This window comes from Pagrus major, chromosome 8 (assembly GCF_040436345.1).
Source record: "Pagrus major chromosome 8, Pma_NU_1.0".
NCBI lineage: Eukaryota > Metazoa > Chordata > Actinopteri > Spariformes > Sparidae > Pagrus > Pagrus major.
In genome coordinates, this window is record NC_133222.1 from 11,138,251 (window position 1) to 11,155,661 (window position 17,411).

The window sequence follows — 17,411 nt, forward strand, 5'->3', positions numbered from 1 at the left end:
TGTAGCATGTTCACACCGGTGAAGCAATAGGAGTTGCCTTAGTAACAGAATCACTATAATAAAAAATAATTAATCAAGTCAAATATATGTTGGACATGTTGTAGTTATAATAGAATAGAATAGATATGCTTTATTGATCCCAAGCTGGGAAATTAAGGTGTAGCAGCAGCATTACACACAGAGACGAATGACAACACAGTGAAATAAAAAGAACAACCTAGACATATTAACATAGCAATATAAAATGTAAAATAAAAAGAAGAAGAAGAAAGAATAAAGATCCCTCATTACTGCAACACAGATCTTTGAAAATCTGAGATTTGGAAACATGAGCCTTCACTGTGCTAAAAAAATTGATCTTTCTTGACTTTCAGTTTGAACATTATCAGTGTGGTCTGTGTGGCTAACCTTGGGCGAAAGCATACATGTACTGTAAACACACACTTGTGATTCTTTCACTTCCTTTGTCATAAATATTTTGCAAAGCAAATGGTTGTTGTGCAAAGATTTCAGATCTGTGGTCAGGCGAAGGAAAATTTTTAACACTTTAGAAGAAGAAAAACACAGGCAACATTTTGTACCTTTTGGAAAAAATTATATCTATTGTGTAATTGTCTCCACTCCCTTTAAAACATCCAAAAATGTTTTTTTTTTGTGTGCCTGTAGTATGGTTTGACAAAAAGCCAGGAAAACGTTGCTTATTTGCCATTTCCTTCTGATACACTCTCCACTGAGCACACTAGCTATGTTCCTTATGCGGTCTAACAAGTTGTCTTACCCGCCAAAACAAAGAGCCAGTTAACTGCTTAATTTAGGCTTTTACAGCTGTCGTGTGTTGCAGCTTCTTGACACCACTGATCTTTAATGGACCATCAATTCTTGCTGGCTTCCATGCCATTTGATTGAAGTGTAGAATTAAGACTGGATTACTGTTTATTTTCTCCTTGCGTAATGTCACAGTTGGACAGAACGGAAGCTTTTGGCCCTGAGCACTGGAACAATGCAAGGGCTCCATCACAGACTGCTGGCCCCTAGGTGACTGTTTCCCTTCTTTCTGCTCAGTGGAGTTGATATCAGTTATGTGTTTCTGTGTGTATGTCTATAGGAGGCTGAAGGGCTTATTTGTTTTCCCCCTCGTTGCTCTTTGACTCGTTTCCCCTCAAACGTGTCTGAAACATTGTTATCTCCGGCCAGACGCCTTTTTCACAGAGAGTTATTGAATCATGTAGGCTCGCCGTCCCCCGAGTTTCAAATGCAAGCTGTAGAAAAATTAGCCATTGCTTCCGCATGACAAGTGGGATCTATTAGTGTGCTATCGCCCTGCAAAGCATGAGCATCCAGCGGGCCGCTGGGGACCACGGCTGGCTGTGCGCTCGTCCGCGTCAGGCTCCTGGGGCATTAGAGCAATGTTGCAGACAGGAGAAGCAGCCGGAGCCACAGCAAGAACTGAAGTGGCTCATTCGATGAGTTGACACCCGAAGGGGCAAGGGAGGGCAGCATGAGCACTGGCAGCCCAGCTCTGCCTCAGCCTCAGCCAGGTCTGACTCACACTGGTCAGTCCGAGCGATTGTTTGATAAGCAGTTTGCAAATACTCACATCACATAGTACTGATAACTATTCCATAGCTGATTAAATCTATCAACTAATCTAATCTACTACCAGTATACATTTTCTCTCAGAGTGATGTTTGCAGTAAACTGGTGAGTTTAAATTGTAGGAAGATGAGAATAATTTAGATCCTTTCTCTTCTATGTCTCAGTGCTCATTATTATTATTATTATTATTATTATTATTATTATTGTTATTATTATTGTTGTTGTTGTTGTTGTTATTATTATTATAAGCAGCAGCACTGCTTACTTATATGGTTGAATTCACCTTTGTATCCACTATGATTCCACATGTATGAAAGGCTGCTCAGATTCACCATCCAAATTCAAAACTACCTTCTTGAAATACTGAAATACTGTATATTGTATATATCCTAGTGGACGCTACTACAGGCCCTCCTGGAAACAAGTGATATTATAGCCATGTCATGTGGACCGTGTCTTAGCAAATCACAGCTTCATGGCTTTGACAGTCCCACGGGCAATCGACTTATCCAAAGATTTGAGATCATGGATGGTTGCATTTTCTTGAAAATTTCTCTATTTAAGGTGTAGATTATTGTTCAGTGAACTGGTTTGATGACTGTCTGGAAATAATTAAGCCATGTGTAAACTTACAAACAACAGCTCTTAAAATTAGTAAAGGTGTGCCACAGGGGTCTGGTTTGGGTCCACTTTCATTTTCACAATAAATTGATAATAGACACAGAAAGTGCTGTTATATTACACACCAGCTCATCCCTTAATCTGACAATTGCAGCTGTATACTGTTGATTCTTTCGATTTAATAGTTGTTGTTTTTTTCTTTTTAATGAAAAGGTGCATGCTGTTGTCAAGATCTGTAATTTGAATTTCACCACTATCAATATCCAAACAATTCTGAAGGTTCTGAAATTAAAAGAATACACTTTTACAAACATTTCTGAATCTGGCCTGGCATCGCAAAACTGGTGAATACAGAATTGGATTTTTGCATAGATATAGATCTGTGGTTAATAGGCATACCTCTCCTTCCACACAAAAGTTTCACAGTTTTTACCAACCATTGTGTGTTGGTTTTCAATCTCAAGCTTTCTAAAATTAGTTTTAAATACAATGATGTGTACAAATTTAATTATGCACAACGATTTCAATTTCAATTGTTGAAGACATTATACTGTGATCTTTTTAACATTACATGTAATTGTTTTCTTTATATTCTGACTTAATTGGTATTGTGTTTGTTAATTTGTATAGATATTATACTTTTGTTGTACGCCTTCATGTACATTTTTTGTACACTCTCCCTTGAAAAAGAGGCTGTGATCTCAGTGAGACAACTTGTTTAAATAAAGGATTAACTAACTAACATTGAGGTCAAAGTGCCCCCATCCCGCTCTGGGCCACAGGCTTACTCATGTGCTCGGGCCCAATCACTGTGGCTGCACAACACATTAGCATTCCAAATGTTGTTTGTTTTAGTATAATTTCTCATTCATTGCCCGCAGAGGATGAAGTTTCAGCCACCTTGTCATAGATGTTGATGTAGCACGGCCGTAGGTCAGCCACCAGCCTACACACATAATTGCCCTGGGCCTGCCACATCAGTGACCTTGGACAGTGACAGTCTGTCGGACCACAGGGTCAACCTCTTCATTGTGATGAACACTATCAGTTAGCTACTGTATAAGCAGAACTCCATATAAATGTGTGTGCTGGGTATTTTACAGTTGTTTTTTTATGTATATGTGTTTAATGGTTTGTTTGTTTTGTCTTTGCAGGTATCTCAGTAACAAAGAAGACACATACCTGTGAGTACAAAGAGTTTTTATTATTCTGATTTTTACCTATGTTGCACAACACTTTGCACAAAGACAATTCTACACAGCCGCAATGTGGAAAAAAAGGACTCATATACAGTAGAAATGACAAGATCGTCTTGTTTCTGTGTTGACACCTTTTAATCCGTGCCTATACATAATGTTGCCTGCGTTGTAATAAATCAATACCCTCAATTAGATCCCTGCCATCCACGTTCACTATTTCGTATATCTCCATTCTGGTGTGAATATGATGATAACCCCAGAGAGGAAATTAAAATGCTATGCAGTCTTATGACTGTTTGATAATCATGCACAGTTGAAGGAGACAGTGCGCTGAAGCACTTCTTTGTTTTCTGCAAGGCCTTGCAGCTGAACAACGCGGATGTGGTGTTGTGTGGTGGTTTGTAACCTCTGAGGCTGCATTAACTACCAAGAGTTTGTATTCTTCAAGTACAGATCATATCACTGAAATTGAAAGATACACACACAGTATGTGACACATGTCTCACATGTGAGATGCAAGCCTTTCTTTGTGCACTACAACAATAGTACACAGGCTTCGCCTTTTCTAACCACTGCCTTTTCAATTTCAGTCTGCTCATAAAGAATTGATGAACAGTCAAACCTGTAGAAATCAATGATTTCCAAGAGATTTGTACTGTATTTTGACATGTGTGAAGTGCAATCGAAAAGGCATGTAAAATCGCTTTTGTGCTGTGTACTGCAGTGTGTCTGCGTATGTGTGTACATGTGTGTGTGTGTGTTCATACCCCACTGTGTGAATGGAAGAAACTAGCCCTGAAGGCTATCCTTTCGCTCTGATCACTCTGATGAAACTTGTGGAGAGGGACGGCCAGAGGGCTTTTCTGTAAGAGCGGTCGGAGTGCTTCAGATTGTGAGAGGCTGCATCTCGCCCTGTAAAACACCCTGGCTCTTTCTTACATCAGACAGCAGGGCAAAGGATATTATCTCCGAAGCTAGACAGCTCTACCTTACTCAAACAGCCCCGTCAAAACAGCAGCATGATTGTGTGTTAAGCTATTTGCTTGTCTGCAGGGGTTATAGAATTTTTTTCTTTTTATGTGTGTGTGTGCGTGTTCGTGTTTGTGTCAGGATTTCTTCAAGGTAGAACAGAAACGCTTTGACCCACCATCCACCGCCCCACTATCTTAATTAGTGCGGCGCTAAGCACCTCTACACCGGAAGGGGGCTCAAATCAAAGAGCATGATTTAAGAGTCTTGGGTTCAAAGCCCTGGGCAGAGACTGGACTACGCTGTCTCATTTCAGTGAGAAATATTCAAATCTTGTCCGCGTGAGGAAATCAAAGTAAAGCCCCTTAACAAGTCGTTGATTGCTGTGCCTCACAGACAGGAAGCGGCTGTAGAACCTCGTCAGAGCTGTGTGCACAAGAAGACGTTCAAGGGCCAGTTAATGGTCATTGAGAATGTGGAGGGAAGGTCTTTTTTTTTTTTTTTTTTTTAGAGAAGCCTGGTGATTATAGGCTGCTGGAGTAATAATGAGGGAGATTGCTCTGCCCTACATGGTTATAGTCAGGCTGTAGATCTATTTCTGTTCTCGGAGTGAAAACATTGGCTTCCCCACTACACCAGTCCGCACTGCCGCTCGTAATGTGAGCTTGGCAGTCTTGCTTGTGTGTATGTGTGTGCAAGTGAGTGTGTGTGTTTAGTAGGTCTACCGAGTCCAACCCAGACCACAGGGATGGGCCGTGTCTCTGACTAACTCCCCACTCTGCCTGAGTGATCAAACTGCTGGAAGCTCCCTGCCATGCCTGTCCCCTCATCAATATAAATTACAGGGGCAGCTGTTCACTGGCAGACTCCTCTCCTCTCCTCTCCTCTCCTCTCCTCTCCTCTCCTCTCCTCTCCTCTCCTCTCCTCTCCTCTCCTCTCCTCTCCTCTCCCATCTTTCTTTCCTTTACTTCCCTCTTCCATCCACCCGACTGGACTAATCATTGAGCCATCAGAAGGTGAAGTATTCTAGATGAAAACAGATTCTTATATCATCGTGCCAATGACTGTGATGTCCTCTCCCTCATTCTGGCTGTTATAAAGGTCTTAGGTAGATTTACTGTCTGAGGCAGAGCCCTCACTTCTCTCCCCTTTTTTCTTCATTCGCCATAAGGGGCGGCCCCCACGCCAACACTTTCTTTTACCACAAGGCTGTAATTCTCAGCAAGAAGTCAGCTGTGGTTTTCCTGTACATTTCCCTGACAGTTTTATGTATTCTCTGTTATGTGGACTTTCAGTAGCAGTTGGCGTATCCTTTAAACTGCCTGTTTCAAAAAAGAGATGACAGAAATATATCAGGGTTTTATTTATTGTAGTTTTTTTCATACTTCGATGGTGGACATCAGATACACACCATCAGCTTCTCCTACCTCGGCGAGGCCGTGTCGCTGTGAGATGAGTTTCTGTTTGGACCTGTTGAGAGAGATGGTGTGGAGCGGAGGATCAGATGCAGCAGCTGATTACACTGAGATTAGACGTCTCACCTCTAATCTACCATCAGCAGTCTGGGGCTCCATCTCACAGCTCGAATAGCAGAGAACTGGCTAACACGCACACACACATAGGTCGTGTAGCCAGGATGCTCTTCCTCTAACAGGGCAGATCTCCTGATTACCTAGCGCTAATGCTCGCTCTCTCTTGCAGCTGTAGATGTACAATAAACTGATTATACGACTGATGTTCAGACTATGATATAAGACAAAGGCTTACATTAAGTGGAGAGCTGCAACAAAAACTGTTTTGACAAGCTTCTTAAATAAGAATATTTTCTGGTTTCTTTACTCCTCAGTGACAGGAAACTGTCACAATATCTCTGGGTTGTGGACAAAACAAGACATTTGTGGACGTCATCATCTCAAATTAATCAATTAATCAAAAAAACGATTGTCAGTGGTAGTGCTAATTAAGTTTTTATTTTAGTCTTTTACAGCTTTTTTTTTAAAGATGACACAACTGATTTTATTATATCTTCACAGTTGTTTATGTCATTCTTCCACCCCCCTGTATTAATGTGTACTTTATGTGGTGTGTGTCTGAGTTAAGATTGGGAATAGAGTGGCCAGAGGGAGGCAGTAGTACAAATGTAACTCCAGGAAAAGAGAAAAGCAGACAGACGAGGCTTCTTCTCTTCAGTCTTACAGATGCGTTGAGGAGATTCCCAGATTTTTCGCCCTATATTTATCTCCATTGTGGTGACAGACTCCTTACACTGATTGAGAAACATGGCCTTGCTCCTGTGTCTTCATTTATTTGCTAGCAGCTTGTATTGAGTTTCTCTCGTCAAGAGATGTGCACTCACATAGTAATAGTACAGCCAATCTGTTTTAAAGGAACCAGATGATTTAGATTCTTCTGCACTGCCTCAGAAAAACAGAGTGTGGAGTTGCAGTGAAATTAGTCATCAGTCATTGAGACTCTCTCAAAGTAATGAAGCCAGAGATTGTAGATTTCATGCCTTTGCACATGTGAAATTTCTCTCATAAAAGTAGTCTGGTGTATGTTTGGAAAAGTATGCTGACAGCATTATTAATCCCAATAATGCTCTCTGTGTTCACGCTGCACAATGACAGCTTTCACCCCTGTAAAGCATCTGCTTTACTTCCAAATGACATGGCAGCACCCGCTTGGATATCTGAGTTGTAGAATGCTAATGCATTGGCTCTGTGAGTTGAGGTATTTTCAGTTAATCAAACATGAGATTTATGGTCCTTAATAGGGCTGTACATTGCCAATTTAGAAGAATAATATGTCCCAGTTGCTGTCTAATTTTGCTTGGCAACAGGCGCACTCCTGTGGAATCGCCCGGGGCAGTGTGAGTTGTCTCTGCATAGCTCAGTGTTCCATGCTCAGTGGTTGTTTGAAGGTATTTCATCACATTGTTGCCTTGATTCAGCTCTGTGGGGATTTGTTAGTTGCACTCATGTGGGAAGTGCATCCAGTACATTGTTAAGCTAGGGCTGATAATGAAGATCAGCCAGCCAGAGTCCCCTGAGCTACGCGCGGAGAGATAGTCTAGTGAGACGCGCAGCACAGACATAGTGGAGCAGGACGAGCACACACACAGCAATACACACAGACGCAGAGGAATCATCAGCACAAAGCACACAACGCTGTACTGTAGTGTATTAGAGTAAAAAATACAATACAGTAAGCACATACAGTACTTTAGATTATTATCCAATATGTTATACTCTGTTGTTGTTCTCACCAAACATTATTCCAAGTTTTGTAAATATGGCATTATTATGTTTAAACGCTGGGCAATATTGCAATCATTTTAATGTTGTTGCCTTTTTGTTAGAGTTAGAATTGACAACGCAGGGCACCACTAAGTACAGCCGCTCTTTCTGTGGAAAAGTTATTTGATTCTCAGCGTGGTACGAGAACTCGCTGTTTCCTCTTCTCCCAGAGCAACATTGAACGCTTAAATTGACACAATCTTTTTCTCCCTCTGTACTGTAGGTTATGTTTCATCTTACTCTATTTGTTTTTTCCACAGAAAGAGTATTTTCTTTTTGGACGTTTTGGTTTAATCTATAATAGACGGCTATTTTTTTTTTTTTTTTTTTTTTCTGAAATAGGTCAGTGTAATCACAACAGTGAGGGATGGACAGTCACTGTAAAAGGGAAATCAATAGAGCTATCTATTTGTCGTAAACCAGGCCAGCATGATTTTTCTCCATTTTTCCTCGGCTGCCATACTTTTTCCCCTCCAACACAATATGGCAGGCCCTCATTTTTCAGTAAAAGCATTATGTCTGCCATTTTGTAAAATTGCAAATGGCCTTTGTACATGCACTTTCTTTGCATACGTTTTCGTGGGTAGGGACGCTTCCTTTTATCGTCTCCTGGGGGCCCAGGGTGTTTTATAAGGGCGAGAGTGTTGAGGGGAACCATAGGGGTGCACAGGCAGCTTTTTTTGTGGGGGCGCTCTGCTTTTGTTGCCTCTTAATCTGGTTCTTCTCTTGGTGCCGGCCCTTTCAAAGAAGAGAGGCCATGTCAGCTTTTCCTCACCCCTTCCCTTTTTGTGTCTCACCCAAAATTGAAAGGCCCTGTCTGGAAGTGTTGTCAGACCAGAAAACAAGAGTAAGTGACATGTGACAAGGAAACAATGCTTGGATGGGCCAGCCAAAGTAAGTGGCCCCATCTGCTGTGGGCGATTTCTCTTCTGCCGGCTGTCTGCCACCTCAGGTGAGAGGGGCCAGGGAGCGAGGGCTATGCTGAGATGGTGGCGTCTGCCAGCCGAAGCACATGGCATGGCTGGGAGGGCACGGCTGGCCTCGCACTCACCGCAGCACACAGTCAGCCAGCGTTTGCACAAGCGCGGGTTATCCGTCACTCATCAGGTTTCCGATGCCTCATCACTTTCCCATGGTGTACACACGTTCAGTGCAGGACAAGAGTGTCAGCATGTAATGAAAGGTTTGATTCATGGAGGGCGACAGAGGCGGAGGTCATGGAGCTCCTCCAGATATGATCCTGACTGATGCTGATGGGGGAGCTCTGAGATGGGGGCCATAATTAAATGTCCTTGTGCCTTCATCAAGTTCCTCAGTCGCAGCCGTATACGTCGACTGTCCTCTCGTGCTCAGAGCTTATCACTCTGACCAGCATGTTTCTGATATTGATCGTCTTCACTTCTCACTGGAGTGCACGTTGAGAGAAATTATACCAAACTAAAGCAGAGCAAAAAAAAAAAAAAATCTATTGTCAGAAATATTCCATGGATTTTTTAGGATAGGAAAATTCTGATGCAATATCATGCATGAATAAAGGCGAGTAAAATTAACATATATAATTTAATTCCTGAATTATTCAGAAGAATGTTGTTGAATAAACCATGCAACGAGTAAGATGTCCCCTATAATAAAATTCTTTTGAAATATCTTGTAAGCACCGTTTCAAAATCAATAATAATCTTCACAGCGTGCATCAAAGAAAAAAGAAATATGTTGGGACAAAACACAACAAACTAGACTGTTTGCATACCGAGCATCAAATGTTTATTGAAACTCAATTAGATAAATTTGAAGTGAGGATCATGTGGTTTCAACAAATAATGTCGTTTTGTTCAGAAACTGTGGGGGAAAAAAGTTACACCCACAGAGAAGAAAGCAGAAGTGCTCACAAAAGCATTCGGTGACATTATACATTGACATTTGTGCTGATCGCATTGTGCACATTTTGTTGAATCTGCTTTATTAGAGAAATGCTGTTTTTTTCCTCCGTTGCTATTAATTTGTGTTTCTGTGGGTGTGCAGCACAAGAACAGAGAGCTGTGGTTAACCCATTGTGAAGTTAGCCGTCATCATTAAGATTCTACAGATAACAGGCATGCGGATTTCTACTGCTCAGCATTATAGGATCCCAGACATCAAAGGCAGGTTTTCATTCTACTGTGTCTGCGGCAGGGGGAAGAAAAGAAAGGGAAAAAAAAACAGGAAAGGAGATATGGAGTCAGGAAAATAAGGCAGACTGGGAGAAGAGAGGAGAGCATGTATACGTACCTGCTCCAGTCAGGTGACACAATGCTCTGTTTGCTGCCACAGAGGGTCCCTCCTGCATAGTTAGCTCTTTGCTAAATTGGCGTCCTCTCTGATTAAGTGGCGCAGTCCTTAATAGCACCATGGCTGAGTGCAGGTTGGTTCACTCTAAAGATCAAGTTCATTTCTCAACACGGTCATTAAAGTGCAGGTCGGCGTAATTCAAATCAATTTACTTATGTTTGTTTTTTTCACTGTCTTCATATTTTCTCCTGTCAGCTCTCACTTTCATGTAGCCTCCTTTTTTATATATATCTAATCAATGCAAAGGTACTTTCAATAATATTTTTCCTTTGTAAAAATCGTGTAATGCTATTTCCAGTTCTGTTACACAGATATTTCAATGAAGTCCCCTTTAATTCAGATTACATTCTCTTTCAGCGTGGTGCCATTATGTTTTTTTTTGCCATTACATCAGAATGAGCTGTTCCACAGTGAGAGTATTGAATGTACAAGAGAGAGAAATATGCTGTTCTCCAGTATTGTGCTGGATTACAGAATCAAGGTCGACTCACAAGACACAGAGCAGCATTATCCCTTAATCCTGTGTTTTGGTTTCAAATAGCCTTTTTACACCTAATCTTCACAAGTAAAATGACAAACATGAATACTGAGGTAGGTATTTAAATGTGCATTACCTGCAATGTTAAGGTCAAAGGCTTATGCTGACTTAAAGTGGCTCTATATTTTGTGAAAGAACAGACGATCATGTGTTTGCCACTTATTTTGTGGCGGCTGTGTTACAGAAGACTAGGGAGTCTTGTGATGAAATTCCCGCAGGCAGTTTCAGATGGATAAGTCTGGGAACTTTCCATCCAAATTATGAATCTTTTCCTGTTTGTTTCTCTGTTTTCTTTTACATTGTAATGTTTTGAATGAGGATTAGGCACAACATGAGGACAATCTGTGATGTGCATCAACTAACCCAGTGTCACATAAAAAATATGTGATACTACAGTGGTCCACAGAACAAAACCTATTAGTTTCATTATTATGGGTCTAAAATACAACTGATATTCTTAACTTTTTTCCAACCTGAAGAGCCGAAACAAGAGTGCAACAAGTCCACCCACAACACACTGCCATCTTAATCAAACTTGCTGAATAGAGATAAACATGACAGTCAAGTGACATGGACGCAGGACGATAAAGAAGAATAAGCAGGAAAGAGTAGCTCACAATTTTAGAGACATTATTATGAAAGTAATACATTTTCCTCTGTGGACCAAAGTAGCTATTACACATTTTAATGTGAGACTGGTGAGACTTGTGATAATCAATATTGCAATTACGATGTGATGATAAATATTGAAATGCCTATATAAGCTCTTCCTTCCCTTCTCGGCCATCATGGTAGCTATCCTCACAGTCGCCACCTAATTGACACCATTTTTTTTGAGGGTAGCTGACGGCTAATCATTTGACTGGCTGAATGGTGTGAATACATGGCACATGTGCCCAGGGCTACATCTGATAGGTCAAATGTTTGCATGCTCAGTGGGAATGTTCGGCACAAAAAAGATTTCCTTATTCATTGCATTCCAGGCAGTCTTCATGTGTGTATTATGCATGTTCATACCGTGATGATGATGAAAATATGTTATGAGAATACTATTCCCCCCCTTGCTTTTACCTCTCATCACGTTTAATTTGGCCCGCTGTACTTCTGGGAGGACGAGCTTCACTGAGTCAACAGATACAGCGAGTACACTGGTTCCAGCACCGAGGCAGTGTCTCCCCTTGACCAGGCTGGTCTTAGTGTGTCCGTCAGGCTCAGCTGTGGCAGAGCTGGAGGAAACTTAAAGGTGCTGTGAAAGACTAAAAGTGGGCCAGCCGCTGCTGCCTCCTGTTGACCTACCTTGTTCAGAGGGTCCAGGTACAGACTGATGACAGGACTCCTCCTCAGCGGACCACATTACTAATGTGTGAGGGTGCAAGAGGAGCACACCCAGTGATGAATCACTCCCCTGCACCCATGGCATCCTCATAAGTCAAGAGTAAAAGTGTTGAGAGTGCGCTCAGTAAAAGAGCTCCTTCGTCCCGTCCACCGTAGAGAAACTACCGTCCATGCCCGGTGGAAGAGGGGAAGGGGGGAAGGCTAAGTGGTGCACGTCGCGCATAGCCTGAAGATCTCCCTCAATCTTGAGGAAAACATTAGTCCCTCCTGTGGGTCACTTGTATTTATAAAGCTCATAGAACTTAGGAAAAGTTACTTTCATGCTTGAACAGTGCTCCTTTTTAATAAATGAGAGTAATCTACATTGCGTTGATCTGGACTGCCTCACCGGACCAACTGCATTACCTGAAGTCACAGAGAGAACATTAAATATGTGTTAGTTTAAGCTGAAACAGTTTTCTTCTGAGGGTTTCTGCACTGAGCAGTCAGAGGAAAAGGGCTCTGCCTCATTATTCACTTTGGTGTTTCAATAGAGGGAATAATGGTGAAATTGTTCAGGTTAAAAGCAGTGGAAATATTTTATAATTTAGAGGTTTTAAAATAGTTTTATTCTCACTGAAAACCGATTTATCTATGGAAATCTTGTACATCACACTCTGTGTGTCTGTTTTCTTCTTTTCTTCTTGCCTTAAGCCAGAAGGTTAACTATTTTAGTTTACACGCCTACCTCCCCCCAGAGCTGATGTCGGGCTATATTGGTGATGTTGGGGGAGTGTGTAGGTTTGACGCTCGGTAATACATCACACACTCCGGGGGGTCTCCCTGGTATGCTCCTCAATAATGAAGTTCATTCGTTAACTTCTCCCTCAAAGGCCAAGTTCCCCCGCTGCCCTTTTCAACAGCCACTGCAAGTCTTACCAGAGTCACCCAACCAACAGGAAGAAAAAAACACATCATCATGCTTTTCCCCTTGACAGGCTCAGTGGTTGCCTTTGCAGGGCATGAAGAATAAGCAGGTCCATTACCAATCCCTCATGCCTGGTTATAGCCATAATTATCACAGGGAGAATGACCTGCTCTGTTTGGTTTGCCGTAGAGGGGCTGCGCCTTCCTAATCACCTCCTCCTTTCCCTCCTGTCGTCCTCATGCCACGGAGATGGAGCTGGTTTTGGGGGAGTCTTGCCAGTTCATTAGAATTCACAGGGTTCCACCTCCCTGCCTAGCCAGGCTAAGCCTCTCACACAGGCTGCCATGCCTGCGATAATCTCCCCTCCTCGTTCCCTTTCGCTCCTTCTCTCTCTATCCTCCTATCCCTTTCCTTTTCTGTTCCCAAAGGCGGCTTCGCACAAAAGAGAGGCAGTGCAATTCATTGTTGGATCTGATTTCTATTGATCTATTGAAAAATTTCTCCGTGAGATATATGATAGCACTCAAGCAGTGCTGATGATCTCTCCTTACCACTGCCTTTTTCATCTGTTTAAACAAATAAATAAACTGATGCATTCTGGTCACTTGAAATGACAGCCTTTGTGGGATGTATATTTTTGCGAGGGTGTATCAATCAATTGAGCATCCGGCTCCAGCGGGCAGCGGGTAAACACTTTTGTTGCCTCTGAAGTGCCCAGAGACAGAAAAGAAATGGCCAGGCAATCCACTTAGTTTAAATCTAGCAGAGAAATAACAGCAGCGACTAAACTGCCACTAAACAAAATAGCGACTGAAAAAGCAGCTGAGGGCGTTTGATGTTTTTCATTGAAGTAGTGTAGCGCTCATCATATTGTTCACAGCCTCTTGTCACCACCCCACTTATTACTGCAAGGGGTCATTTAATGTGAAGTCTGCTTTAAACAACGTGAAACTTGGTCGGTCCACGCAGGACAAATTGGCTTTGCTACCATGGTGACACAGCACTCGACAAAAACATTTGACAATTCAATTGATTCGGAAATACCAGAGGCTCTTATTTTTGTGTTTGTTCAAGTAAAAAAGATTTAAATTTAGCTCTATAAATAACCGTGGCAATAAAACAAGAGGCTATAGCCTTGTCAACCATTCACTATAAGCACTGTCTTGGTGATTCTGATTACATGACAGTTGACAGGTGTACACTTCACCTATGTAGGAATGAAGCGCTTTCATATCTCTTCCTTTTGACCCTGCTGTTCTATAAATATTGTGCTTGTGTGTATTTGTATTGAGTGACAGATTGAGACGGAGAGAATAGTGCTGAGCTGGCCCCGGGGCTGCTGTGCATATAAAGGATGAAGGCCAGTGTATACAGTCTGTAATATACAGTCATCTGATCAGAGTAAGATTGTAAAAAATCATGAGACTTACCTACAGCTGCCACCTCCCTAGACTAGACGCACTGTTCTTCTCCTTGGAAAATCCATTAGCCGTAATGAGTTAACAACATTTCCTGTAGCTACACATTATACAATAAAACCAGCGCACAGCAGCGGTATGTAGTATGTTTTTAAACTCTCACTGCTCTTATTTAAACTTGTCTTTAAATGCAACCCTCCCCACTCCTCTGGACATAGCCCAATAGTGTCCTCTATTTTCACTGAAATAGATATTCCCTTTGTTGTCTGTGTGATTTATTGAAGTCTTCCCACAAGTGGAAGCCCCCAGGAAATTGCCTGGAATGGCCCTAAATTGGTTTATGATTGTGTGGTGTGGGCCGGTGCTGTTATGGTTCTAATATTATGCCCTCCACTCCTTGGCATCTATATTAAATTGATCTGTATTGTTTTCATGGAGTGCCTGTTGAAGCTTGTTAATTCCACCGCCGCTTCAGGCTGGTGGTGCCGTTCCAAACACCCGGGTGGCTCTGTGGTGGAATATGAGCCTCAACTCTCTAAAGTACCGCACGACAAAAATAAGGAAGCCCATAACTGTTAATCCGGCTGGGGTCAGAGTGCAACAGCGCACAGGACTACAGGTTTTTTTTTTGGCCAGTCCAGAGCTGTAAGAGTTAACGTGGATCAGCTGCATGGTGAGTATGTGCGTGGAATGGCTACTGACAGACTGCTAATGAGGCCATTATCAGCTCTGGTCGTCTCCTCTCCTCCTGGGGCACCAGTGGATGCTCTGCACCACATCTCAATTGAATTCCATTCCACAGGGCTTGTTTACAGTAAATACGTTTGCTTCAATTAATCCAAGACGAGTGCGAAACACATGACCAGGCTGGTCTAAATGCTCAAATTTAGTGTGTTGTGGCTGGTTCGACTCAGTCACTGCCAGAGTCATTGCAACTACACTGTCACGATTTCTGTTTCATACTCGGGGGTAAAAAGACATTATTGGCTAAAATGATGCTATTGATGGTTACACATCAGTGATCTCCACATTAATACCCACAGACAGTTGACCATCAGTGCCTTTGTGGCTTAATCAATGCCCTAATGAACAAGTATTAGCATGGTATTGGCATACTGTCACTGGTAATGAGGAGCAGTCAAGGGAGAGTGTGATCAAGAGCAAATGAAGCAGCTTTGCTGGAAACATTTCTCTTTGGGGAGGCCTGGGCTTTTAAGGACAATTATATACAGTTGGATGCAATATATTTGTTTTAAAGCAAAAAGGATACAACAACAGCAAAGTTTATTTTATTAGTTTATGTTTTTCCCAAAGGGCCACCTTACCTTACCTGTAGTAGCGTCTGGCTATGCAAAGATTTCTGCTGCCAAATCAATAAAATGAAGATGAATGGAGCTTCTTGTGCTCTCAATATTGAAAACATCAAGTTCCTGTGGCTACAGTTTATATGAGAACGTATTTTCCTTACTGTACATTAGAGGTTAAATAAAGTCCAAATAAATCATAAAAAACACTTAAAAAAATGTTTTATTATCCTTACTAATGATTTATTTGGACTTTAACCTCTGGTGTAAAATTGTAACCACAAGCTCTTGGCAGTTTATGACTTCATTTTATAGCAACAGTGGAGTGGTGACAGGAAATCAAGGGGAAGAGACATGGGGAATGACAGCAACAAAATTCCCCCACCTGATGTGAACCACAGTTGTGGTTCATGGTTCTTGTGAAAAATCTAAAGTTTAGTCACAACGTCTCTGTCCCCAGAAAGTTACCTATGATGATCAACACAACAAGGACTGTCGGTAGAAAGTAGCTAGTAGGTAGGGTGAATAATGGTGCGGCAGCAATGGGCAGTAAGAGAAAAATGTGTTTTAAACATTAGAGCATGTAAATATTTAATAGGAGTTGATGAGACAGTTAGAAGTTAGAAGACAATGAAAATTGTGTGATACCGGTGGTTCTGTGTGTTCCTGTCTTTAAACGCAAAGAGTGGAGCAGATTTTCTTTCTGTGCCGAAACAATTTGGTGCAAAATTTTGTAGGTTTCACTTTTTATTGTTAGAAGTAGTCAGTGTTTGTTTCATAATTCTCCTAACCTGTAGGGAGTTCTCCGAGATCTTCACTTATTTGCCACATAGCGATTGTAAGCAGACAAAACATGCGCTCTTTCCAACCCTCCCCTGACGCTCAGATGGTAATATGGATGTTATCCTCCTCTCAGATTTTCTTGGATAACCACCCGACAGACTCAACCCCTGCTATCATGTTTTGTTTTGCTTTTCCCTTAACCATAGCTCAGTGTTAAGCCACAGTGTGTTGAGCCACCATTTGGTTCTCGGGAGACTGATGCAGCAGCCAGTTTCTGAGAGACGACCACAGATAGTGGCAGTTAAACATGTTCCTGCGTGGGCCCTGGCCCTGACTCATCTGGTGAACTTTTAAGATCTTGTGGGAAGATGCCAAACATCTAAATGAGACGAATGTGCTGTCTCTGACATAACATTGTTTTGAATAGTTTACCAGGGCCTGTCTGCGCATAGTTTGTATCCCATGCACGCTCCATTTGATGCTATCAGCCTCTGAATGATATTTTGTTCATTAGACAGTGTGCAATAAGAGACCAGTGTTGACACAACGTGAGTTAATGTGTTTAGTGTCTCTAATGGATCATAGAGATCCTAATGAAACATTGTCATGGGAAGATTTATGTTGCAAGTTGCTGAGTCCTCATTTCCATTTTATATGTGGTTAGCGGTACCTTTATTCAATGAACTGAATACAATGGAAGGCATCAGATGGATAGATTATGTGCGTGTGAAACAGGAATAAATAAATAATCAAAGTGTATCAAACTATCACATTGTTGATATGAAATTCTTGCCGAACATAGCTCCGTGGCAAAGAGACAGTGCTGCTGTAGTGGTATTAATATTAAACAACTGTAGAGAATGTGAAATGCACCTTTAAAATATCAAAATTTTAAATATTGGTGGTGCAAATCTTTTTTTTTTTTCCCTTTAACTCCTAGATATCAGATATTGCAGCCTGAAACGGAGGCTGTATGATGTTTGTCTTGTAGATGATTTGAGCGCCAGCTTATTCATGGAGAAGCCAAATGCAATGTGGTTATTGGCCAAGGCTGGATTGCACTAAAACCAGAATATTGTATCAGAGAGAGGCAGCTGGTTAGGAGTCAGAACAGATT

General features: G+C 41.7%; 1 protein-coding gene across 1 annotated transcript in view; it reads left to right on the forward strand.

Moving 5' to 3' along the window:
* roraa (RAR-related orphan receptor A, paralog a) overlaps window positions 1–17,411 on the forward strand; it is a 188,377-nt gene that overhangs the window by 122,159 nt on the left and 48,807 nt on the right. Inside the window, exon 2 of the mRNA XM_073471556.1 lies at window positions 3,372–3,401. Coding sequence (XP_073327657.1) covers window positions 3,372–3,401 — 30 coding nt within the window. The remainder of the gene's footprint in view (window positions 1–3,371; window positions 3,402–17,411) is intronic.